The sequence below is a fragment of the Salvelinus fontinalis genome, chromosome 2, assembly GCF_029448725.1.
Source record: "Salvelinus fontinalis isolate EN_2023a chromosome 2, ASM2944872v1, whole genome shotgun sequence".
In the NCBI taxonomy this organism is placed as follows: Eukaryota; Metazoa; Chordata; class Actinopteri; order Salmoniformes; family Salmonidae; genus Salvelinus; species Salvelinus fontinalis.
Window position 1 is genome coordinate 26,576,998 of NC_074666.1, and position 26,264 is coordinate 26,603,261.

Here is a 26,264-nt window from a genome sequence, read left to right on the forward strand (position 1 = left end):
TAGCAAGCACCAAAATAATACTGATACATAGACACGTCGTTTTTTTTATCATTTTCTTTTTAACCTTCCCGAACCATAGCACTAACCTTAAGTGTTAACCTTTGAGTTGTGTGATGGGTCAGTGACTGTAACCGCAAGTTCACACAGGCACTGGGGTAACCGAAAACATTTATTCTACCTATTGCTTGCCTTCAACATATGAAACCATTGATTAAAAATAAATCCCTAACGAAAAATACATCTACCCCTTACAAATGTCAATTTATAGTAAACAAAAATATAAACACATGATGCAGCAATTTCTAAGGTTTTACTGAGTAACAGTTCATTTAAGGCAATCAGTCAAATGAAATACATTAATTAGGCCCTAATCTATAGGTTTCACATGACTGATAATACAGATATGCATCTGTTGGTCACAGATATCTTTTTTTTAAGATAGGGGAGTGGATCAGAAAACCAGTCAGTATCTGGTGTGACCACCATTTGCCTCATGCAGCACAACACATCTCCTTCTCATAGAGTTAATCAGGCTGTTGATTGGGGCCTGTGGAATGTTGTCCTACTCCTCTTCAATGCGAAGTTGCTGGATATTGGTGAAAACTGGATCATGCTGTCGTACATGTCGATTCAAAGCATCCCAAACGTGCTCAATGGGTGACATGTCTGGTGAGTATGCAGGCCATGGAAGAATTGGTACATTTTCATCTTCCAGGAATTGTGTACAGATCCTTGCAACATGGGGCGGTGCATTATCATGCTGAAACATGAGGTGATGGCGGCAGATGAATGGCACGACAATGGGCCTCAGGATCTCATCACGGTATCTCTGTGCATTCAAATTGCCATCGATAAAATGCAATTGTGTTCATTGTCTGTAGTTTATGCCTGCCCATACTCCACCATGGGGTACTTTGTTCACAACGTTGACATCAGCAAACCGCCCACCCACACCACGCCATACACGTGGTCTGCGGTTGTGAGGCTGGTTGGACATTACTGCCAAATACTCTAAAACGATGTTGGAGGAGGCTTATGGTAGATAAATTAACATTAAATTCTCTAGCAATAGCTCTGGTGGACAGTCCTGCAGTCAGCGGGCCAATTGCACACTCCCTCTCAACTTGAGACATCTGTGGTATTGTGTTGTGTGACAAAACTGCACATTTTAGAGTGGCCTTTTATTGTCCCCAGCACAAGGTGCACCTGTGTAATGATCATGCTGTTTAATCCACTTCTTGATATGCCACAACTGTCAGGTGGATGGATTATCTTGGCAAAGGACAAATGCTTACAAACAGGGATATAAACTAATTTGTTAAGAACATTTAGGAGAAATAAGCTTTTTGTGCGTATGGAACATTTCTGGAATCTTTTATTTCAGCTCATGAAACATTTGACCAACACTTTACATGTTGTGTTTACTGTATATTTTTGTTCAGTGTATTATAATCCACATAAAAATATCTTCATGGCAAAGTGACGGTGGCCTAGCCCCTGGAGAAATAGATCATCCATGATAGATTATCACACCACCATCATACTTCAGCAATTCTGCCAAATGCAGTGAGAGAAGTATAATACTTGGGGAGAGACATTCTGATTACTCTGAAATGATATTGTCTTCTCATGCCTCAACCCACAGATGATCAGTGGCATTTTTTTAAATGTATGGGCTTTTAAACTTCAACCGTCTTAAGAGGGATGAGACGAATCAAACAAATAGTGAGGAATCCATCTCATCCCTTTAGTTTTTTTCCTGTCTCACTTTCATATCGTCCCCTTGGCTCCGTCAACTCTATTACCATCCTACCAACAAATATGTAAGACAAATTGAGTTGCATACACCCAATACCCATCACAATTATGGGAGACCCAATAAGAAAATGAGTCATTTGGTGGTATAATTGGAAATGCGCCTTGCCTGGCCTCTCCGGTCTCCCAGAGGGCTTTGCTCATTTGTAGAGGCACGCTAGGCTGGCTAATTCCAGCACTAATCACTGACAAACTGCAGCATCAGACCCTTCCTCCACTACTTCTACTGGAGCGGAGAGAACGGGATTGTTTGGAGAAAGTTACAAGGAATTGCTTTGTTATGTTTGGCATGGCTGCTTGTTAGGTTTTTAAGTGTTTTTTCTCCCATAATAAATTTAAAAACAACAATACATTTAATCGCCAACCAACTCTGGGGTGGGTTAATTTCCCTCCATTGGTCAGCAGACAAATCACCTGACAGACATAAAATGGGGATAATAGAAAAAACTTTTTATTGATTTATTTTTATTTAATCTTTATTTAACCATTTACAATTTACAATGATGGCCTACCAAAAGACAAAAGGCCTCCTGTGGGGACGGGGGCCTGGGATTCAAAATAAAAAATAAATACAATATAAATAAGACAAAACACACATCACAACAAGAGAGAGTTTGAGTGTTTGTTGCAACTTGGCAAAAAAAAAAAAAAATCTGATAGTATCAAAATCACATATTTAAACCTAATGAAGAAAACCGTATCTTCAAGTCAATGAGGCCGATTCCAAACCAGTCAGGTCCATTCTGAACTAACATCTAGACTGGTGCTGTTCATAAGCCTTTAGAGGAGAGGGCCAGACCACAGGAAGAGGCATGTGTTTATCTCCCGGGTTCTGCCTTCTGTTCTGCTGTGCATCTCTCCTACTAGCTCAGAGCATGTCACTCCCGCACTGCACCTTCAGCAAATTGTATTTTTTATTTAACATGGCAAGTCAGTTAAGAACACATTCTTATTTACAATGACAGCTTACCCTAGCCAGACCCGGACGACGCTGGGTCAATTGTGCGACCTCCCTATGGGACTCCCAATCACAGCTGGATGTGATACAGCCTGGATTCGAACCAGGGACTGTAGTGACGACTCTTGCACTAAGATGCAGTGCCTTAGACTGCTGTGCCACTCGGGAGCACAATGCGTTCTTCCTGAATAGTGAGCGATACAACTCAGTCCTACACCATCAAGGAGAAAAACATTTTAAACATCACTTTTTTCAATAGCAAGAATGGCAAAATTATGGCAAAATTATGATCAAACCTGGCTTCGCCACAGACTTAACATTTTAATGTGACAAAAGAGGAAATCAGCGGATGACGGAGGGATAAGACAGAAAAGAAGGAGAGGTCTCAATCATGCATCGGGAGCAGGAATAATTCCACATTCATGCGTCTCAATGACTTGACGGTACTTGAGAGATAATGCCAGGGACCCAGTTGCAGGATTCCAATTAGGGAGGTATATGCAATAGGCCAGATGAGACAGAGAAGGGTCTTTACGGAGCCCAGTGCCGTCTGATTACGGCCTGAACACAAGTGTCTGTCACTGTCTTTGACAGGCCTGTCCATGACAAAAAGCAGACCAACACAGGCAGGCAGGGAGGGAATCAGGGAAAGGCACCAGCTGCTCTCAATCTCCATCTCGCTGGGCTGCCTCCTCCTTCCCTGACCAGCTCAGTCATTTCAATCAGTCAAATGTTCCAGCCAAAGTGGCTCTACTCAGATAGATCGGCCAATAGAGTCTAATTTTGAGACAGGGCTAGTTTTGTTTGTGTATGACTGTCTGCACATAGATCACAACTGTTTTCTACATCCATAAAACATAATGTTCAGCATTTACATACAAATGTACAGCATGTAAAGCCTGTGTGCGTCTGTCTGCATATAGAATAGACACTAGATGGCAGTATGTGATGCCACCAGAAGTGACATGTCTCCGTTAATTGTGTTGAGATTATTAGAGAATCAAGGGAGCCAGTTGACCTGTGCTACTCTGGTGCAGCCAGTTGACCTGTGCTACTCTGGTGCAGCCAGTTGACCTGTGCTACTCTGGTGCAGCCAGTTGACCTGTGCTACTCTGGTGCAGCCAGTTGACCTGTGCTACTCTGGTGCAGTCAGTTGACCTGTGCTACTCTGGTGCAGCCAGTTGACCTGTGCTACTCTGGTGCAGCCAGTTGACCTGTGCTGCTCTGGTGCAGCCAGTTGACCTGTGCTGCTCTGGTGCAGCCAGTTGACCTGTGCTGCTCTGATCTGAATGCAGCCAGTTGACCTGTGCTGCTCTGATCTGAATGCAGCCAGTTGACCTGTGCTGCTCTGATCTGAATGCAGCCAGTTGACCTGTGCTGCTCTGATCTGAATGCAGCCAGTTGACCTGTGCTGCTCTGATCTGAATGCAGCCAGTTGACCTGTGCTGCTCTGATCTGAATGCAGCCAGTTGACCTGTGCTGCTCTGATCTGAATGCAGCCAGTTGACCTGTGCTGCTCTGATCTGAATGCAGCCAGTTGACCTGTGCTGCTCTGATCTGAATGCAGCCAATCCTACCAGAACTGCTGTGGGTCCACTTCCATGGGAAAAGGCAAAGGACCCGACCAACTATAGGTAGCCAGAGGTAGAGTCCCAGAGACATCACTGCAGAACATGAACGGGACAACCATTCACCCAAACTGCACTGCTCTTTACTGCAGTGGTGTCAAACAACCTATAGTTTGTGTTGGCCAGGGTAGAGAAGTAACCACTCCTACAATAGCATGCTATACAGATTATAACCTATTACAAATCTGTGTCCACTACAGCATAACAGTCAGTGCAGGGTCCCAGTCCCTGTATCTGTGTAATGTGTTGTGTTAAAGAGGAGCCTTGTGTTGTTGTTCTCAGGGGGCAGGGAGCCAACGTGTCTGTCAGCCAGCCACAGGGGCTTAATCCCCAATCCTCATTTGAAATGCGCCACCAGGGTCAAGGATTACAATACATTCTGATCATCACCACATAATGCATAAATTCTCATTCCGCCTGAGCTCGGTAAATATCGGCTGGGGAATACTGAGGAGCGCCGGGAAGACAGGGGAGGAGGAGAGGCTCAGAACCCAGCCTAAAATAGGACTGACTGACTGTGTGTCTCTGTGTGTGTGTGTGTGTGTGTGTGTGTGTGTGTGTGTGTGTGTGTGTGTGTGTGTGTGTGTGTGTGTGTGTGTGTGTGTGTGTGTGTGTGTGTGTGTGTGTGTGTGTGTGTGTGAGGGAGAGAAGATGAGAGACGAGGAACAGGGGAGCTGAAGTGTGGTTGGAGGTGAAGCCTGCCTCAAATCTCATCTCCTATATATTACATGCAGAAATGTGCCATGATGAATGTCTAAATACCTTCTAGAGGACTTAAATGTGCACAGGTGTGCAATGTGCATGAAATGTATGCATGACACTTGCATGTGTGTGTCAAGAGTGATCAAATGCACATCCTTTAGTGGGTGCAGGGCCGGAAAAAGTCAGTATAAAATAAAAAGAGCCTACTCACTCATCAGCTCCACCACGTACCTCTATTAATAAACAAACAGCGTTTAGATCCTGCATTGTATGTGGGACCTGTCTGTGACAGCCCCCCTCCCCCCTCACATTAACATTCATGGAGCCAGTGGAGCATTGCGGGCTGCGTCCGTGAAGCCAGCGCAGCGTTGAGATACGGTGGTGGGGGAGAGAGATAAGAGGTCCGGGAGGGAGGGTGATATAGAGGGTGAGGAGGGCTGTGCCGGGGCATTCATTCCAAAAGGTCACCCAGTGTGTCTCTCTGAGAAAGGTCAGTGAACAGCCTGATGCAACGGCCATACATCACCATTATTACTGTAGGCCATTGATTGCTATGGAAATGAGGTGGGCTGTACACACGGCAGGGCAAGGTCACGCCATTGGTCAGTTATTACCGCGTTTAGAATACCTGTCATCTCACAGTAAACACAACCTCAGCCTGTACTACCCTGCCTACCTACAGTATGTACTGGACGAGGACAGATAAGGAGGACAGTCAGGGGACTAGCCATCTACTGTCCTCTCTGTCTCCAGTGTGTGCTTGGAATCAATATTGACCCACTAGCAAATGGAAGACTACAACACTCCTGCTATGGCATTTGTAAACTCACATAATAGGACAATCAGCAGTCTACAACTGAAGAACCTGTTCTTCTCATTTAGAAATCACACTGACCAACTACAGACATTGGTAACAAAAAAGCTAAAAGGGGAACAACGTCTGTGTGTGAGTGCAGGAGAGCAGACGAGCAAAGCAGCATTCAGAGATTTATGGGAGGGTAGCCGTTATAGGGACAGTCATGTCAGGTTTGTGAGTGAGGCTGTGTGTCAGATGGCTGTGACAAGAGGACAGGACAGAGGAACACTGAGCTCTGTGATTTCCAGCCCCAAGATAGAGGAGGTGATAGGTTGAAGAACAGGTCAATATTGGCATGTCAGTGAAAAGTGCTGCCTTTACTCATGTAATGTGTGAACAATAAGAGAGTCGCCGTGCGTTATCATTCATGGAGCTGTGGTCGATGGGGGCCATGATGTTCACCAGCTTACTGTGGATGTGGAACCTAGACAGATACGCACGCAAGAACAAACATAATCAAAAATAGGGAATACACACCATTTCAATTATGTTGTAATTAACTCTGGATAAGAGTGTCTGCTAAATGACTAAAATGTTAATGCAATGTACATGTGTGTAACTGTGGTTTGTCCGTTAATAAATGTGAGTATTTGAGTCCATGTGTTAGTTCAGTGTGCATGCGTGTATAAGATAAACACAGAGAAATACAATGGGCACAAAAGGCCCCAAATAAAAGGCTGACCTTTCCACTTGCAATAAATGGAGAGAACAAATAGCGTAGTGGAAAAAAAATAGTCTATATAAATGGAATTTACATTAACAGATGGGGACATTTTCTATAAAAGATCATTAAAATAACTGAAAGGACATTAGACAAACTGGCATTAGAGGAAGTGAAATCTATTTGTTTTTTCATAAACGAACCAAGGGTAATACATGCGGTCATTGGGGCCTACACGGACAGAGAAACACAGATTGTTCTGCAGTGGATGCTAAAAACAGACCGACTACACCTAATACTGCTAACGGACATAAATGGAACAAGACGTACATGGAAACAAGGGCACTCAATTATTGTCAGAGTTTTAATGGGGAGAAAAGGAAATATTCTAGTGAATCAATATTTCCCCACTGTATACCTTCGCTGTTCCCTCCACTCAACTGACTTTGCGGCTCTTGCTCGCCTTGGTGGCCACTTTCTTTTCGATCTTACTGCGAAGCTTCTGAATGGCTAGCCATTGTCTGGAAGAGTAGGAGAGGAGAGGACCCCTATCAGACAAAGCCTAGAGGGGTAATCCCAGATCTCAGCACCACACACACAGACGCATGCACACACACATCACTCACCTCCCCATAGCCACCTGGTCGTTGGGGTCTGCAGCACTTGTCTTACGTTCAATAAGCACCCGCAGAAGCTGTTTTAAACAGAATAAGGTGAGCGGAGGAAAAAGAGACCAAAAGGGGAGACTTAGTGTTTCCTGTGTGTGTGTGTGTGGATATATTTATCCCCCCTGCTCATTCACCAGAGTACAGAGCTCCCTCTCTCCCCCTCCTCTCTGCCCTAGCAGCAAATCCATTCACTTAACCTGGACCTCTTCAACAGCGTCAGCCCAGCAGCCAACCACAGAACCTAGGCCCAGACCAGCCAGGCTCTGCCAGAATGAACCACCGCTGGGCATCAGCCTCAGTTAGAAGAGTAACACAGTGCCAGGACCCCAGAGGATCATCAGCACTGGACCTCACAGTACAACATCTTAATGAGGACAGTTCTCATTGATTCACACTCCATTCACACAACTGACTCTGACTACACATAACCCCACACACAGCCCCACAATACAGGGAGTAGTTTCATTACTCAGCCCTGTTCCTTTGTGTTCCCCCCAGAGATAATAACGTCTCGTCTTGACTGACTGGACCATTTCGTTTTAAAATCGGCCACCATGCAGCCCTCTCCCTGACCCCTATCAGGAGAGAGAGAATCTTCATTAATGTCCCCAATTAACCCCTCTGGCTCTCCCTCTATGGGGCTCTCTCTCTGTATGGCCAGCTTCCAGGCTCTGAGACAGGGAAAGATAGCGAGAATGGGCAATACCAAGTCACCAGCAACACAACATGCACACTACAGTGTGCATGTCCCCATAGCTTTCCTCATCCTTGATCAGGACGTAGGTTAGGAATGTGCATATCTTGCAGTTCCTTGGTGAATGTAACTGTTAAAGCTCCATTGGTGCTACATAATGACTCTAATCCAGTGTGGGAGTGATCGCTCTGTTCACAGACATGGTTAATGACTACGCCTCAGCTGTACTGAGCGGTGTAGAGAGAGCCATTACAGTACTATAGGAGTCAGCATCACACACACAAATGCACAACAGTGATTTATGGCATGCACAGAGTTGCTGACTAAAAAGGTTTGGGTGGATGCAAAGATCAGTCCAGCTCTGGCCTGCTGTGAGAGGTTAACCACATTAAAACAATGTATTACTGGCGTATTACTGGAGCAGGCTTAGTCCCACAGGGAACGCTTCTGAGCTGCACTTCCGGAGCCCTCAGACTGGGGGAGACTCGAATGACAGGACATTGTCCTCTGAAGGACCAACTATAATAACAAGGGCAGTCTTGGTACTTCACGCGACACAATGTAGATCCAGGCACCATTCCCAAGAGCACAGCATCGCTTACTCCTGATATGCTGCCTGTAATACACGTCCACTTTTGTAACAAAATGGAAGTGTGGTATCAAACAATAGATATTTTTAGGAATGCTTCAGCCCTTGTGTGATGATTGTTTCATGCAGAAGGGTTGATATTTACCTGGTGATAGAAATCATCATCATCAAAGATCTCCTCGTCCAGGTCTTTCAGACGTGTGTTAGCTTTCAGCAGCTGCTCTGTCCCCCGAGAGAGGAAGAGGAGGGGAGAGGGAGGGAGGGAGGGGTGAGAACGAGGTAGAGAGTGGGAGAGAGAAAGCTCTCTGTCATGTAGCGATGCAGGAGGTGAAGCCATAAACTCCAGATGTAGCACCCCAGATAAACAGGCTGCTCTCCAGATAAAGTGGCACCTCTGGAGGAGGGAGAGGGATGGCTGAGCTGCGCGGGTCCTAATCTAAAACAACCCCTCTATCTCCCGTAATGTATTTAACAACCTACAAATGCTCCTTGCTTGAAATCATTTTGGGCCGTGACATTGCCTACATTTCAGGTTAATAAAGTTCAGATGCTGCATTTGCTGACTAGATTAAGTTAAGATACAGAGCTTAACGTATCTCACTCAGTTAATGCTGTAACAGATGAACGCTTAACAAACTAGAAGGAATCTGACTGAAGAGAGGGTTTCATGGTGAAAGCTCCCACCAGAGATATATTCTTTAAAGGGCCAATGCAGCTGTTTTTATCTTAATATCAAATAACTTCTGGGTAACATTGCGGTACCTTATGGCCTAAACTCACCAAAGGCGAACGTATGAGGCATGTGTGTGATTTATTTTAGAATGCATTGTTTTGAATTATTATGACTCAACCGAAGTAGGGCGGGCGGGTTGTCCGCTTTCACGTCTCGCTCAATTAGAACTTGTCTCTATTTTTGCGTTTTATCGCTGACGCTGCAGTCAAAATTTTTTATTTTAAAGTTGTCATTATTACATTTTTTTTTAACTCATTTGAATTGGGAGAGATAGCTAAGGATTTAGGCGTTAGCATACATACTAAATTAGGCCAATTCATCCACTTTTGGAAACACAACATTGCTCTCAGCAAAGATTATTGGCGATATGGACTATCCTGCTAGCATACAGTCACTACTCTGCCTGTCCCATTCTTTCCACCCGCCTCCCTCTGCTTGCTCCACCCGCTCGCTTCTGGTGTTTTTTTAGCTTCTTAGCAAATAGCAATTTCTCAAGCACCTGGGTGAGGATGTTTCTGTAAAACGCCCAAAACCCTGAGAGAAGAGATAAAGAACAGTCAGAAACAATACCGTAACTCAGTTTGTATTATTTTTATTTCACCTTTATTAACCAAGTAGTCCAGTTGAGAACAAGTTCTCATTTACAACTGCGACCTGGCCAAGATAAAACAAAGCAGTGCGACAAAAACAACAACACAGAGTTACACATAAACAAACGTACAGTCAGTAACACAATAGAAATATCTATGTACAGTGTGTGAAAATGTAGAAGATTAGGGAGGTAAGGCAATAAATAGGCCATAGAGGCAAAATAATTACAATTTAGCATTAACACTGGAGTGATAGATGTGCAGATGATGTGATGATGTGCAAGTAGAGATACTGGGGTGCAAAAAATCTAAAAGATAGATAACAATATGGGGATGAGGTAGTTGGGTGTGCTATTTACAGATTGCCTGTGTACAGGTAAAGTGATCGGTAAGCTGCTCTCACAGCTGCTTAAAGAGAGAGGGAGATATAAGTCTCCAGCTTCAGTGATTTTTGCAATTTGTTCCAGTCATTGATAGCAGAGAACTGGAAGGAAAGGCGGTCAAAGGAGGTGTTGGCTTTGGGGATGACCAGTGAAATATACCTGCTGGAGCACGTGCTACGGGTGGGTGTTGCTATGGTGACCAGTGAGCTGAGATAAGGCGGGGCTTTACCTAGCAAAGACTTATAGATGACCTGGAGCCAGTGGGTTTGGCGACAGATATGTAGTGAGGGCCAGCCAACAAGAGCATACAGGTCGCAGTGGTGGGTAGTATATGGAGCTTTGGCGACAAAAAGGATGGCACTGTGATAGACCACATCCAGTTTGCTGAGTAGAGTGTTGGAGGCTATTTTGTAAATGACATCACCAAAGTCAAGAATCGGTAGTATAGTCAGTTTTACGAGGGTATGTTTGGCAGCATGAGTGAAGGAGGTTTTGTTGCGAAATATGAAGCCGATTCCAGATTTAATTTGGATTGGAGATGCTTAATATGAGTTTGAAAGGAGAGTTGACAGTCTAACCAGACACCTAGGTGTTTGTAGTTGTCCACATATTCTAAGTCAGAACCATCCAGAGTAGTGATGCTAGACGGGCGGGCAGGTGCGGGCAGCGATCGGTTGAAGAGCATGCATTTAGTTTTACTAGCATTTAAGAGCTGTTGGAGGCCACGAAAAGAGAGTTGTATGGCATTGAAGATCGTTTGGAGGTTTGTTAACACAGTGTCCAAAGAATGGCCAGATGTATACAGAACTTGACATTGTCGTCTGCGTAGAGGTGGATCAGAGAATCACCAGCAGCAAGAGCGACATCATTGATACAGTTGAAGTCGGAAGTTTACATACACCTTAGCCAAATACATTTCAACTTAGTTTTTAACAATTCCTGACATTTAATCCAAGTAAAAATTCCCTGTTTTAGGTCAGTTAGGATCACCACTTTATTTTAAGAATGTGAAATGTCAGAATAATAGTAGAGAGAATGATTTATTTCAGCTTTAATTTCTTTCATCACATTACCAGTGGGTCAGAAGTTTACATACACTCAATTAGTCTTTGGTAGCATTGCCTTTAAATTGTTTAAATTGGGTCAAACGTTTCGGGTAGCCTTCCACAAGCTTCCCACAATATGTTGGGTGAATTTTGGCCCATTCCTTCTGACAAAGCTGGTGTAACTGAATCAGGTTTGTAGGCCTCCTTGCTCACCTACGCTTTTTCAGTTCTGCCCACATAACTTTCTATAGGTTTGAGGTCAGGGCTTTGTGATGGCCACTCCAATACCTTGACTTTGTTGTCGTTAAGCCATTTTGCCACAACTTTGGAAGTATGCTTGTGGTCATTGTCCATTTGGAAGACCCATTTGTAACCAAGCTTTAACTTCCTGACTGATGTTGCTTCAATATATCCACATAATTTTCCTTCCTCCTGATGCCATCTATTTTGTGAAGCGCACCAGTCCCTCCTGCAGCAAAGCACCCCCACAACATGATGCTGCCACCCCTATGCTTCATGGTTGGGATCGTGTTCTTCGGCTTGCAAGCATCCCCCTTTTTCCTCCAAACATAACAATGGTCATTATGGCCAAACAGTTCTATTTTTTCATACTTTTCATGACTCTGTACTGGTACCCCCTGTATGTTACTGCTGCTCTTTAATTATTTGTAATGAAAAAATTGTACTAAAATCTATTTTTTACTGAACACTTATTTTTCTTAAAACTGCATTGTTGGTTTAGGGCTTGTAAGTAAGCATTTCACTGTAAGGTCTACACCTGTTGTATTCGGGAAATGTGACAACATTTGATTTGAATCTGGGTAACAATTAATAAGAACCTTACTGTAATAGTTTTCCATTCAAATGGTCAAAGAGAAACAAAAATTGCTTTTTAGCAAAAAACTATTTCTCAAGCAAAAATGTTGTTAGGGACTGTCTGAGAGTGTTCTTAGTGGAGAGGGGGAGGTATATGTAATCTTGAACATTAGCTGTTATTGGCATAGTTTTTATATTAATTGATTGTTTTGGTACATTTTACCCCTTTTTCGTGATATGCAATTGGTAGTTACAGTCTTGTCTGAACGCTGCAACTCCCGTACGAACTCGGGGAAGACGAAGGTCGAGAGCCAAGCGTCCTCCGCAACACGACCCCGCCAAGCCGCACCGCTTCTTGCTTAACCCGGAAGCCAGCCACACCAACGTGTCGGAGGAAACACCGTCCAGTTGTTCGCCACCTCATGGGTCTCCCGGTCATGGCAGAGAGGTTTTGAACTCGCTTTGTTATTGGTCTATATCAACTTATACCGCCTGGTGATGTCAGCAAATGTATTCACACTTTTTCAGTGTTAGTTTCATTAGCTGTTGTACAATATGATACAAAACACAGGAAAAAAAAGTTTGACTACACTGGGCCTTTAAAGCCGGAAGTAGGTTGAAATTCAGAGCATTTAATGTTAATCAGGAGAGTGGTCCATGTAGCAGAGTACAACGTGTGCTGTCTGTGGGTGTGGAGGCGAGACAGTGCTGACCTGTGTGCTCCCCAGGTCGTGCCCAGGGAGATGGGCCTAGTGTCTGGGTTCTGATGGAGCAGCTGGTCCTGTAGCTCCAGTGGAGACTCTGGAGAGCATTCAGGGCTTTGTGACCTTACAGAACATCAGAGAGAACATGCTGCCAGGATGTAATATACTAACAGAGAGATATGGGAACCAAGAGGGTAAAGATAGAGGGAAACATGCTATGAATATGGTGTTGTCTAAAGTAAACTTAACATTGGTCTTTGTCAAACTCTGAAATGACAATTAGTAGTAAATATGATTACACAAGACCCTGCTAGGTAAAGTCCCCCTTTATCTCAGCTCGCTGGTCACCATAGCAGCACGCACCTGTAGCACGCGCTCCAGCAGGTATATCTCTCTGGTCACCTCCAAAGCCAATTCCTCCTTTGGCCACCTCTCCTTCCAGTTCTCTGCTGCCAATGACTGGAACGAACTACAAAAATCTCTGAAACTGGAAACACTTATCTCCCTCACCAGCTGTCAGAGCAGCTCACAGATTACTGCACCTGTACATAGCCCATCTATAATTTAGCACAGACAACTACCGCTTCCCCTACTGTATTTATTTATTTTGCTCCTTTGCACCCCATTATTTCTATTTCTACTTTGCACATTCTTCCACTGCAAATCTACCAATCCACTGTTCTACTTGCTATATTGTATTTACTTCGCCACCATGGCCTTTTTTTGCCTTTACCTCCCTTATCTCACCTCATTTGCTCACATTGTATATAGACTTATTTTTCTACTGTATTATTGACTGTATGTTTGTTTTACTCCATGTGTAACTCTGTGTTGTTGTATGTGTCGAACTGCTTTGCTTTATCTTGGCCAGGTCGCAATTGTAAATGAGAACTTGTTCTCAACTTGCCTACCTGGTTAAATAAAGGTGAAATAAATAAATAAATAAAAATGAATTAAGGAAGTATGAGTGTAAATGGCATAACGGTGCAAGTCAAATCCTCAATATTAGCTGGGTGGAAAAGGGAAAATAATAAAACAAAGTTATACCGCATAACAATAGAAAATATAACTTCACTTGTCAACCAATCTACAGAAAGTATTCCCCTCAAGCATAAAATGTTTTGGAGCAGATCTGCCTCGGCTGTTGTTAGTCCACATCTCGTCAACATCCATTAAAACATGCCACAAATCTTCGAGACTTTGCCCTCCAAATCACAGGGTGTAGGAAAAGAAAGGAGGTGGGGAACACTTATGATTCCTTCCTCTTCAACTTTAATCAAAAGTACACTGGCACGCTGGAGCCCCCTCCCTCCCTTTCATAATAATGGGCCGCTAAAAATTCAGGAGGCAGGCTCCACATCAATCACTCGCCAGATTTGAGTCCAATGTAATAAATATGCAAATGAAGAGAAGCCAGTGTCTCGTAGCTTTGAGATCAGCGCGGGGAGAAAGAAAGGGAAAAACTGTATTAATTGCCCATGGCCAGAGGAATCCTATTACTGTGGGCATTGATTATAAAATTGTGTGAGTGATTTTCATGAGGGAGGTGGACTACCATCACGCCTTGAGAAAAATAGTATTAGAAGAATCACGACAAATCTGTCAGGTTTAAACAATAATGAGAGAAAAGCAAACTAGCGTTTCACATATGATTCCACTGTGGAATTAAGGATTAAGATATTCTTATAGGAAAAGACAGAAAATATGATTTCGTTATGACAATCTTCCTGTAGTGATGTTTTTACCCACAGCCAAGCCTACTTCAGATTCTAGTCACATAGTTTGAATTATTTTCTACTCACCAAATACTAAACCATAACACTAGCTCCAGCCTTGTCCACCAAGATTAAAAATTCATGTTTCAAATGCCATTGCGTTTAAAGTAACTTATTTTACGCACTAATAATCACTGCATATGCAGGCAAGCAATACTAATTTTCTAAATCTGTGTCTGGGAGATAACATGTCTAGACAAAACATTCAGTATTATCACCACATCATTTATTAACTTTGTAATGTGTGTTTTTGTGTAATTTCCCTTTTTTCTCAATTTCCCCCTGGGGATCAACAAAGTTAAATTAATTTAATATTCTTGGTAGCTGTAAAATAAAATGTAGTTTAAAATATAACCAGAAACAATGCGCTCACTATTCTTCAACGCTCCAGCAAACTCTGCTCCACCCCTCTTCTTGAACTATGGGAAGGTATGTGTTTGTGGCAGCATATTGGCTGTCAGAAGAGCTTTCTGCACTTTAATTTGCCCCTCAAGTAGCTGGTCCCAAAGAGCTGTGAAGATTCAATGAAATAATGACACGGTTGTCTACTGGGAAAAATAGATGATAATATGTGCTTATTAAGTTGGTTCATCATTGTGAAGAATATACACTGCTCAGAAAAATAAAGGGAACACTTAAACAACACAATGTAACTCCAAGTCAATCACACTTCGGTGAAATCTAACTGTCCACTTAGGAAGCAACACTGATTGACAATAAATTTCACATGCTGTTGTGCAAATGGAATAGACAAAAGGTGGAAATTATAGGCAATTAGCAAGACACCCCCAATAAAGGAGTGGTTCTGCAGGTGGTGACCACAGACCACTTCTCAGTTCCTATGCCTCCTGGCTGATGTTTTGGTCACTTTTGAATGCTGGCGGTGCTTTCACTCTAGTGGTAGCATGAGACGGAGTCTACAACCCACACAAGTGGCTCAGGTAGTGCAGCTCATCCAGGATGGCACATCAATGCGGGCTGTGGCAAGAAGGTTTGCTGTGTCTGTCAGCGTAGTGTCCAGAGCATGGAGGCGCTACCAGGAGACAGGCCAGTACATCAGGAGACGTGGAGGAGGCCGTAGGAGGGCAACAACCCAGCAGCAGGACCGCTACCTCCGCCTTTGTGCAAGGAGGAGCAGGAGGAGCACTACCAGAGCCCTGCAAAATGACCTCCAGCAGGCCACAAATGTGCATGTGTCTGCTCAAACGGTCAGAAACAGACTCCATGAGGGTGGTATGAGGGCCCGACGTCCACAGGTGAGGGTTGTGCTTACAGCCCAACACTGTGCAGGACGTTTGGCATTTGCCAGAGAACACCAAGATTGGCAAATTCGCCACTGGCGCCCTGTGCTCTTCACAGATGAAAGCAGGTTCACACTGAGCACGTGACAGACGTGACAGAGTCTGGAGACGCCGTGGAGAACGTTCTGCTGCCTGCAACATCCTCCAGCATGACCGGTTTGGCGGTGGGTCAGTCATGGTGTGGGGTGGCATTTCTTTGGGGGGCCGCACAGCCCTCCATGTGCTCGCCAGAGGTAGCCTGACTGCCATTAGGTACCGAGATGAGATCCTCAGACCCCTTGTGACACCATATGCTGGTGCGGTTGGCCCTGGGTTCTTCCTAATGCAAGACAATGCAAGACAATGCTAGACCTCATGTGGCTGGAGTGTGTCAGCAGTTCCTGCAAGAGGAAGGCATTGATGCTATGGACTGGCCCGCCCGTTCCCCAGACCTGAATCCAATTGAGCACATCTGGGACATCATGTCTCGCTCCATCCACCAGACTGTCCAGGAGTTGGCGGATGCTTTAGTCCAGGTCTGGGAGGAGATCCCTCAGGAGACCATCCGACACCTCATCAGGAGCATGCCCAGGCGTTGTAGGGAGGTCATACAGGCACGTGGAGGCCACACACACTACTGAGCCTCATTTTGACTTGTTTTAAGGACATTACATCAATGTTGGATCAGCCTGTAGTGTGGTTTTCCACTTTAATTTTGAGTGTGAATCCAAATCCAGACCTCCATGGGTTGATAAATTTGATTTCCATTGATCATTTTTGTGTGATTTTGTTGTCAGCACATTCAACTATGTAAAGAAAAAGGTATTTAATAAGAATATTTCATTCATTCAGATCTAGGATGTGTTATTTTAGTGTTCCCTTTATTTTTTTGAGCAGTGTATATTACACATAGCAGGTCTATCAAAATACATACCAAGTTGATCTTTCCAAGCTTTCCCTTTCTCCACCTCTTCATCCACCTTCTCTTAAGAAAATATCATCACAGCTCCCACATCATCAGCTTCATCCTCCATCTCTTCATCCTCATCTTCCTCGTTCTCTCCATCATCATCGCCACTTTCTTCATCATCATACTCCTCTTCGCTCTCTCCAAAGTGATCCATCCCCTCTGTTAGCTTATGTAAGTCTGTCTCTGAGGGAAGTGTCATGTCCGTCTCCTTCCGCTTAGATACCAAGCTTTTCTTCTTAGCAGTGTCACTCTCAATCTCTTCATCATCATCTTCAGCCTCTCCATCCTCCAGATCAGCATCACCTTGCCTGTCATCTTCAGCTTCCTCCTCGTTTTCATCATCATTGTCCTCGTCCTCTCCTAAAAACCCAAATCGCAATAGAATGATAAGACCAGGATTCAATATTACATTTGAAAAAACCAAACAGATGTTCTTTAACAACCATACGGCGATAAAATGTAGCATTTCTAACTAATGCAAGCAGTTAAGGCTGTAGGTGGCCTTCCACTCAGCAGCTGAATAATAGTAGTGCATGCCGTGTACACATCAGCTTAATGCTGTAATCAGTTGTCTTCTAAGTTTAAATTGATTAGCTGCATGGCCCGTGTTTGACTTGCAACTCTTTGCCTTAATCAAGGCATTTTGTTTGGATAAACAGGGATTAGCTTGATTAACAACAATGCAATTTCTCCATTTAATAGCCAAAAAAACAGCCCACTTGAAGATGTAGGCCTAAGCTATTCTATGTTACATGCTTATTGTAATTAAACATCTACACATGATTTGACAATTCACAGCTGAGCATAGATTCAATTGGAAATAAGGAACCTACATCAATCTATTAAAGCTACGGTATCTTGTTCACCAGCAATGTGTTATGGTAATAATTATAGGAGACATTAACAAGATTATAAGAGAATCTAGTGTGGCGTGAGAGGCACATTTACTTGTAGTTTATTTTGAACTGAATGATGGACAGTTACTAAATGTAAAGCTGTCCCTTGCAGAACCACAAGAGGGCAGAATTCTACAAAATACCATTTTCAAATGCAGTGCCTTGATGAAATTGCTTTTGAAATACACTGCTCAAAAAAATAAAGGGAACACTAAAATAACACATCCTAGATCTGAATGAATGAAATATTCTTATTAAATACTTTTTTCTTTACATAGTTGAATGTGCTGACAACAAAATCACACAAAAATTATCAATGGAAATCAAATTTATCAACCCACGGAGGTCTGGATTTGGAAAAACACACTACAGGCTGATCCAACTTTGATGTAATGTCCTTAAAACAAGTCAAAATGAGGCTCAGTAGTGTGTGTGGCCTCCACGTGCCTGTATGACCTCCCTACAACGCCTGGACATGCTCCTGATGAGGTGGCGGATGGTCTCCTGATTTTTACCTTGTCAGCTCGGGGATTCGATCTAGCAACCTTTCGGTTACTGGCCCAACGCTCTAACCACCTGCCGCCCCAAAAGGATGAGCATGTATCTGATTAAATAAGTAAAATCAAGGTTACTACCTTATCGTTTCACCAATCCAACCTTATCAGATCAATTCCAGGGATAGAAGGAAACAAATATGCATTTCAAGTACTTGAACCCAAACTACCTACTCTCATCCAACTTTCTAGACAGGTTCCTTATTTCCTTTTCCCTGTGGTCAGTTGCATTGATTATCCAACATATATGTTTATCATTATTATAAATGACACATTCATGTTCCAACTCACCAGAACCTTCGATCTCCTTTAGCATGTCTTTACGAGAGGTTGCCTTGGCCAGGTACCGTTTGTCTGTCTCTTCCAGCAGAGTTATAGCTTTCTTCCGGAGCCCACTTAAGGCAACCACATCATCACCACCACCCTCAAATGCCTCTACCACCTTGGCTTTCGTCTCTGGGAGGTATCCAAACATTGTGATTGAATGATTGAAAACTGCAAGTTTATAGTCATAGCTGATCAATATACAAAGTGGCTGGCAATAATAGCTTACTGTTCAGGATCAGAATGTTACAATTAAATCAGAAGAATTCTTCAGGAGAAAGACAAGTCAAGTGGAAAAACTGACAAGATATTGCCCCTCTCCATAAGGTCATGTCAATGTTGATTTGTATCTTCAGCATCGAGCCGACTTGCTAGCAATGACAATGAATATAAGAGGTTTGGAGAGATAAGAATACTAGCTAGTGATAATATTAAAATTGTCATCATAGCTAGCTAGCAGCACCAGTAGCAGAATCATATGTTATTGGAACTGGTGCAGTGGGTGTTCATCCTACAACGTGCCGAGTTTAAAAACCTCACAACAAATACATGTCTAAGTGTTTGGTTGCCAGTACTGCATCATAATCGTTTATAGAGGTGTTTCGTGCTTTCAGTGTACTACTAGCCTGTTAGCTAACTGGCTAGCTTAGTTTTACATGCTACCCGGCGTGTGTGTAACGAGTTGATACATGAAAACGGAAACATTGTCCTCAAATCGAAAACAAAATATACCTATAAAACATTACAAATCGTGTAAATCATTATCATCCCCTGGATCCGTGAACTTGGGCAGAGGATTTAATAAATCCTCGAGCTGTTGTGATTTGTAGCCAGCCATCGTTCCATGCACTCACAACTCACGCGTGTTAATCCCTACGTCATCAAGAGGCGACTCAAAGATAAAAATAGATTAACGAAATAGATCTGCTACAGTTTAACTTCAAGCAACCGGGGGTTGTTGTTTAGGCTATTGATTTTGGATTATTAAAATAATTAAACCAGATAATGTCGGGTGGACGAATACTATCCGACGTAATTGTTGTTCAGCATAATACACCGTAAACCCTGCAGGTAAAGTGGGTTATAATATATGGTAAATGAATAATATACTTTCTATATGTTGTAGGCCTACTTCAATAATTAGTGCCACAGGGTTGTGAGTGCAATTTTTTGGTGCCAATTCATACATGTAGGATCTCATTGTCATATTTAAAAAAATCTTATTTGCATTTGAGAAATATGTAGATCTACCGTTATATCATATTTTCTTAATTTATAGGCTTGATCTTCCTCTTTCCAAACTCTAATCCCCTTATAGGAGAGGCCTGTACCTGCTCAGACATCCTCATGTCAATTTATCTGATGATGGAGAGCTGAGCAGCATTGTAGACGTGGATGTGGCCCTCTGCGTACTGTAGTCTAATCAGTGAGTGGATTCTGTACATCAGACACACCCAATGTCAGCGATTTAAATAACATAACACTAGGGCCTAGGGGCAGTTGGGTAAACTGTACTTTAGGTCGACTGTTTAGAAATCAAGAAGTGTGCAGAAGGTGTGTTAGAAGTGAGTGAAGAAAGAACAGTAGCGTCCATCTTTTCAACCTAAAAATGTCCACCCCTTTATCGTTAAAAATGCTTGCATTTTTTTTTTTTTACATGTTTTATTATACAGTGAATGGTCTAATATGCACTAGAGGTCACATAATCATATGAGAGTTGATATTTCAAGAATATAGCAGCTGCTGGTAACATGTTTGACCATCAATGTTTAATCATTTGGAATTTCATGTAAAGACACAAAATAAATCCTTTCGGACACAATAGACAGCCTCATTATATAATTAACTATAATTTAACACATTCTGTTAAAAATGCTACTATGTTTCTTGTAGTATGTTCAGCAATTGATGACGCAAAGCACTAACGAATTGTGCTTTTATCCTTATTTGGCAACGGTCTATTTGTGTTTTTATATGTTCTTCGAAGTAAACACAATAATACAATCTAGCACAGTGAGGAACCATGACCATAATATAAATAGAATAAATACAAAAGTTTGGTTTGTTGCTTGAACGATGTTCACATCTGAATCAAGAGGTTTCAAACAATGCTGATATTCAAACCCCTGAAGTACTGTAAATATATAGGTAAACAGTTGACTGTTCTACTGTATGTCCACCTCAAACCATTGTCCATCGATTTTTAGAAGGTTGACTTCATCTTCAAATTCAAGTTATTTTCAATTAAATAAAAGATTATACAACTTTTTAAAGTTTTCCTTTTGAAGGCAAACTCTCTAGGATTTGTCAAAACACAGACATATACAGAGAAACAAAAACAAATTGAGAAATAAGCACGACTACCAAAGCCATCATAAAAGCTTTAGGTAAAAAAAATCATTTTTATCTGATATGGTAGACCCTCTAAAGCAAAAGTTCTGCTGAACGCTTATACAGTATTCACCAATATATGACTGCTTTGGAGTCTGCACTGTTACTGTGTGAATCTTTAAATAAAACTGCAACAATCAAAACAGCAGTAAAGGTAGTTAGAGACAAGTAATAAATTAAATGCGTATATATTATTATGTATAAATTAATTGACGAATAAATAAATAAATAATATAAATAAAAAGGGATAGTCGCTCAGGACTTCAGTTGCCTCCTAAGTCAATAGTTAGCCTTGGCTTCATAATGTCCTGTGGGCTACCAGACAGTGCCTTCGCTCATCTCTGAGGAGGGGTGTGACAATTGGTTGCTGTATCCACTGCCGTTGATGGACAGTGAGGTGAAGGGTGTGCTGACGCCACACATCTCACTGGATATGCTGTGCATTGACCCGGGTCCGTTGGGCTCGGGGCTAGGCGAGTCCGCTGGATGGTGAGATATGATGTCAGTGAAGCACTGCACCTCACCAGATGGGTGGTGCCCAGCCAGGTGATGGTCCATGCCCCCTAAAGGGGTGCCAGCGGGGCCAGAGGAGAAGCCTAGGTCCACTGGGGTCTGGGCCTGCAACAAGGGGGGGCCTTGGGTGTAGTACTCAAAATTTCCTCCAGGTCCATAGTATTCACTCTGATAATCTGCAAACATATACACCAGAATTATTATGGGAAATGCTTATGTGGTGAAAATAAAAAATATAACAAAATGTATTGTACCGGTACAATGAAACTATAGGAATGCCATTTAAATTACAAAAAAAGTACAACTATTACATTTCCAGTAGTATAAAGGATTAATTTGCCATAATAGTGATTTGGAGGATGACAGTATTGTAATTAGACTTAAAACAATGACAACTATTGCCTATTTTTTCTCTTATTTTTTTCACTTAACCCCAAGAATGTTTAAATGTAATTCATACAGTAAGCCTAGACCTATTGCCATTTTTTTTATGCAATAAAACACCTGTGAATTATGAGTGAAATTGGGAATTTAAATAAGGTAAAAAGGCCTGTGCATGGCGCTCATAATCAAAATGCATTTCGGATGATCTTTAAACACAAATGTGTTATTTGGTTGGACCATGGTGAATATAAAATACCTTACCACCATAGTATGAGAAATGGCCGTTGGGGATCAGCTCCCCGGGTTCGAGTCGGTCCACCAGAGTTCTCATTCTCCTTGGACTGCGGAAGAACGAGTGCCTTCTCGCCCCCAGTGCACTCAGCTGCTTCATGCGCCGCTCTTTAGACCGACGATTTTGGAACCAAACCTGCACACCACAAATGACATGGAAATGGCTGATTGAAATTGTGTTTTCAGCCCCGGTCATATATTTATTTTGTGCATCAGAAATGTGTGCAACATCTCGAGGTCCCAGATCTGATGACATGTTGTGAAATGCCCTTTTAATAACCATGACGTGATTAGCCTATAGGCCTATACCTCTAAATGGGTCCTTGGCTCAACTGTCAAATGTTTAATGATCTTTAACCCAGTTTAGCGTATGTTTCGTGAATACCAGGGACATAACAGCCAGGGACAACCCCCCCATCCTTTTACTCCACAATTGCTACATTCTCGTAACATATGCTAAAGCCTAATAGTCCAACATATAGCCGCTATTTTCAAAATGAGAAAACAAAGACCTTTGCATTGATATGTATAGACTATAGATAGCCTAGAGGTCATGGTGTGAAAACATTGTGAAGTCATGACAATATGTGCATCTGCACCACTTTCGTGGTAAGCAATCTGCATATCTTGCCATCTGCCATTATTGACCTAGGTGCCATTGAATTGAAAATACTTTCTCACAGACCCGTATAAGAATACTGAAAATAAGCATATTTTTTATTGTTCGTGTGATACAGACTTAAGCGAAATGGACTCTTACCTGGATCACTCTCATGTTGAGACCTGTCTCCTGCGCCAGCTGTTCTCGAATGTGTCTTGTGGGTTTTGGCGTGGCCGTGAAAGCAGCTTTGAGGACCTCAAGTTGCTTGGCTTTTATAGTTGTTCGAGGCCCACGTCGTTTCCCCCCTACGTTCTGCTCATCGTTTTCATTGCTACCCACCTCTTTATCAGATAAAGGCCCGATTTCCGAATCTTTACCATCATCCTGTGGGTCTTGGGAATCTGGAGATAGACTTGGGTCACTGCAGGTCGTGACTGTGAGATGAAAAAAACACGAAATGAAATGATTTTAAATGTATTCTTATGACTTTATAGCATATTCATTAACGAATATACAAAAAATAATCGACAAGAATACCATATCATTAGAGTATTATTAGGCTACTATTGGGCCAATTAATATTGTTATTATTAGTATTATGCACTAGACATATTAGCCAACTACTTTTAGACATATTATTATTGGTGATGATAACATGAATTAACAATCAATTCTAATCCCTATAATAATATTTTAATCGTCATCAACGCTATTGTTTAGATTTGTACTGTTATTAAACCTATCAAGATACTGTTATCATAACTGTTCCCCCCGCCCCCCAAAAATATATATTTTTTATAAATGGAATATAAAGCAATAGCAAAAAGTTGAAAATAATGATTCACAAGAGGCTATAGAATTATATAGAATATACATATATATTAACGCTTTATGGTTGAAAATTGGGATGTGGTTCAAGTCATGTTCCATACCTGAGAGGAGGGTTGTGTTCTTTCCGTTGCTGTTGCTTAGGTAGTCCTCTTTACAAACAAACTTAAATTCATCTAAAATGTACATTTCCTCTCCAGTAGATAGCTGTTTGTTACACATCATGCACGTGAAACAGTTCAGGTGAAACACTTTGCTCTTTGCTCTTCGAACCAAATCGTTGGGCGAGATTCCCTGGGCGCAACCTCCACACTTTGTGCCAAATCTCCTAAAAGAAAGAAAGCAAAATTAAATACCATCATTGATCAAACAAAGCAGGGCTGACAGTGTACCAGCAAATAGCCACAGAAAATATTCACATCAGATTACCAATAACATGAAAATATTATTGGCAACATTATAGATGTTTACACGAAGGGATACGCGTGTTTCATGAAGCAAAATATTTAATTTTCAGTATTTTGATGCTTAATATATTTTTGGTGAGATTTCAAGTGAATATAACTATATATATACATTTCGTAGGCTTTTTCTTTTCAAGTTTGTTTGTGAATCTGTAAATGACATGTTGGGCCTGCACTAGCTTCACCGCCACTATATTCATTTTACGTGGGCCTATTCACACAGATAACCAGTTATTTAGCAACCATAAATATAAGATAAGAATTATGTTTTTTAGGCTAAATACATTTTCATAAATAAATATAAATGTATCTTATATTTAGGCCTAGGTTTACGTGTTGCAGAACTCTTTAAAAAAACTATAATTCAAGAAAGGCCACGCCGTTTGTTATTAGGTTATTGCATGGCGAGAAGTCAAACATGCATAAAAAAACGGTCCATTATTGAAATATATCCTATTTAATGCTTGAAAATGACAAAGCCACAGTATACAATATATAGGAATATATATATATATATATATATATAGTATACAAAATGTTCAATGTTGCAATGTAGCCTATATTTATGTAAATAGTTGTGTATTTAAATAGTTAACAAACGTGTGGACTGTAGTTCTGTGATTGCAGTATTGGTTTTCTCAAGATGATTTATTATTCAAATCCACTTATCACATTTTCACTAGAGTCTCAGCAAACAAACGGGTGTGCGCCGACTGATTGAACGCAGAATACATTTCCGTCAAGAATTCTGGCATAATTTTAATCCCCGCGGCTTGTTTGACAGCCTTTCCTTGTAAACAAAGGGCGCGTTTCTTTAATCCGTCACAGAACATGGTGATATATGCTTATAATGTATCAGCTTTTCCTGGATCACCACTCATAATCTGGGTTTCCTGCCTCTGGTTTGTTCAAATTATGTCGCTCATGAGGATAGATTAAACAAGATTGACACGAGGCCCTGTTGCAAAAAAAAACAATCTTGCAATATAATTTTTTTATGATAAAACTTGCATTTCATATAATCTGTTGTACATTTGCATAGTTCTGCTTAATTGGATACCCAGTAGAAGCTAAAGCTCTTCCGCACAATACTGAAAGGCATGTGCCCAGGTGTGCTTACCTAAAAAAGTCGTTTTTGCAGTACAGTTTCCCTTCCCGTGAAAAACATTTTTCTGTCAAATTGCATTTACAGTCACAGCACTGTACGCACTTGATGTGCCATGGTCTGTCCAGAACATTGAGTAGAAACCTGTCCAGAATAGGTCTTTCGCAGCCGGCACAGTGAACCATATTTGGATAATTCCAGCTATTCCAAGTGAATGTCTTTCTTTTTTGTCCCAAACGAAAGCGATGTGTCTGTCTCCTTAGTCGCTTTGTTGATTTAGAGAATGACCTGCTCTAGTCCACTCCTACAATCCAGAGGATGCAGCTCATCCAGACGAATCTCTCAACAATGAGCTAGCATCATCATATCCCTTGAGCTCAAATATGATTGCATTCCTCCTGCATGGACAGAACAAACTTGGCTATAAAAAATGGTATAAAAAAAACGAAAACGAACAATTAACTTATCAAAGTGAATACATTTCACAAGCAAGAATGCAAACTTGAGAGGAGCAAGGCCTCTGCTTGTCCATCAATATGAGCCAAGAGGTGCGATAGTAGGCTAAGGATTTTGTGAATCTGAACAAGGCATCATGCCACTACAATTACGCGCGAATACATAACTGCCACACAGCCAAATAATTATTGCCAAAGCCGAAAGTTAACACAAATATGATAAAAATCTGTTCAATTTCTTGTCGATTCTGTCATAATCCTTCTATTCTTCGAGTATGATGCACTCTTTAGTACAAGCTTCAGTATCCGTACCTCTGAAAGCGCACGAGCTAGCCTTATTAGGAGCCTCCTGACGTCATGTTGAATCGACACCTATCAGCAGCTTGCTGTTGGAGTGGCAATTACTATGCCCGCTAAACTTGCCGGACGGACCCACTAAGGACTAGGGAACAGAGAACGACTATTGCCTCGTATCTATGAAACGGTCGTATTGTTTTAGAAACTCGTAAATTCCAACTCGATACAGCAGGCATATAGCATATTCCAGGTCGAAGCGGAGCTAGGGTCTCCGGATAGGATACATTTAATAA

General features: G+C 41.9%; 1 protein-coding gene and 1 pseudogene across 2 annotated transcripts; both read right to left on the minus strand.

The window, feature by feature from the left end:
• Nucleotides 1-2,246: 2,246 nt before the first annotated feature.
• LOC129866872 (protein AATF-like) lies at nucleotides 2,247-19,503 on the minus strand (annotated as a pseudogene).
• An 893-nt stretch (nucleotides 19,504-20,396) lies between these two features.
• Nucleotides 20,397-26,019, minus strand: LOC129815360 (LIM/homeobox protein Lhx1-like). 2 transcript variants are annotated; one of them, XM_055869128.1, is made up of 5 exons: nucleotides 25,235-26,019; nucleotides 23,755-23,978; nucleotides 22,982-23,223; nucleotides 22,192-22,357; nucleotides 20,397-21,722 (listed from the first exon to the last, which is right to left on the minus strand). In XM_055869128.1, exons 1-5 carry the CDS (start codon nucleotides 25,402-25,404, stop codon nucleotides 21,349-21,351), a joined length of 1,176 nt encoding a protein of 391 aa, XP_055725103.1. In that variant the 5' UTR covers nucleotides 25,405-26,019; the 3' UTR covers nucleotides 20,397-21,348. The 2 variants fall into 2 exon arrangements, with proteins under 2 accessions (XP_055725103.1, XP_055725096.1); XM_055869121.1 differs by having other exon boundaries at nucleotides 22,982-23,256; nucleotides 25,235-26,002.
• Between the last annotated feature and the right edge of the window lie 245 nt (nucleotides 26,020-26,264).

Coding starts and splice junctions, on each gene's coding strand:
- LOC129815360 (XM_055869121.1), bottom strand. CDS start 25,404: ATGGTTCACTGTGCCGGCTGCGAAAGACCTATTCTGGACAGGTTTCTA. Junction 23,257..23,754: donor GAACACAACCCTCCTCTCAG/GTATGGAACATG, acceptor TTCATCTCACAG/TCACGACCTGCAGTGACCCA. Junction 22,358..22,981: donor TCAACATGAGAGTGATCCAG/GTAAGAGTCCAT, acceptor TGTGGTGTGCAG/GTTTGGTTCCAAAATCGTCG.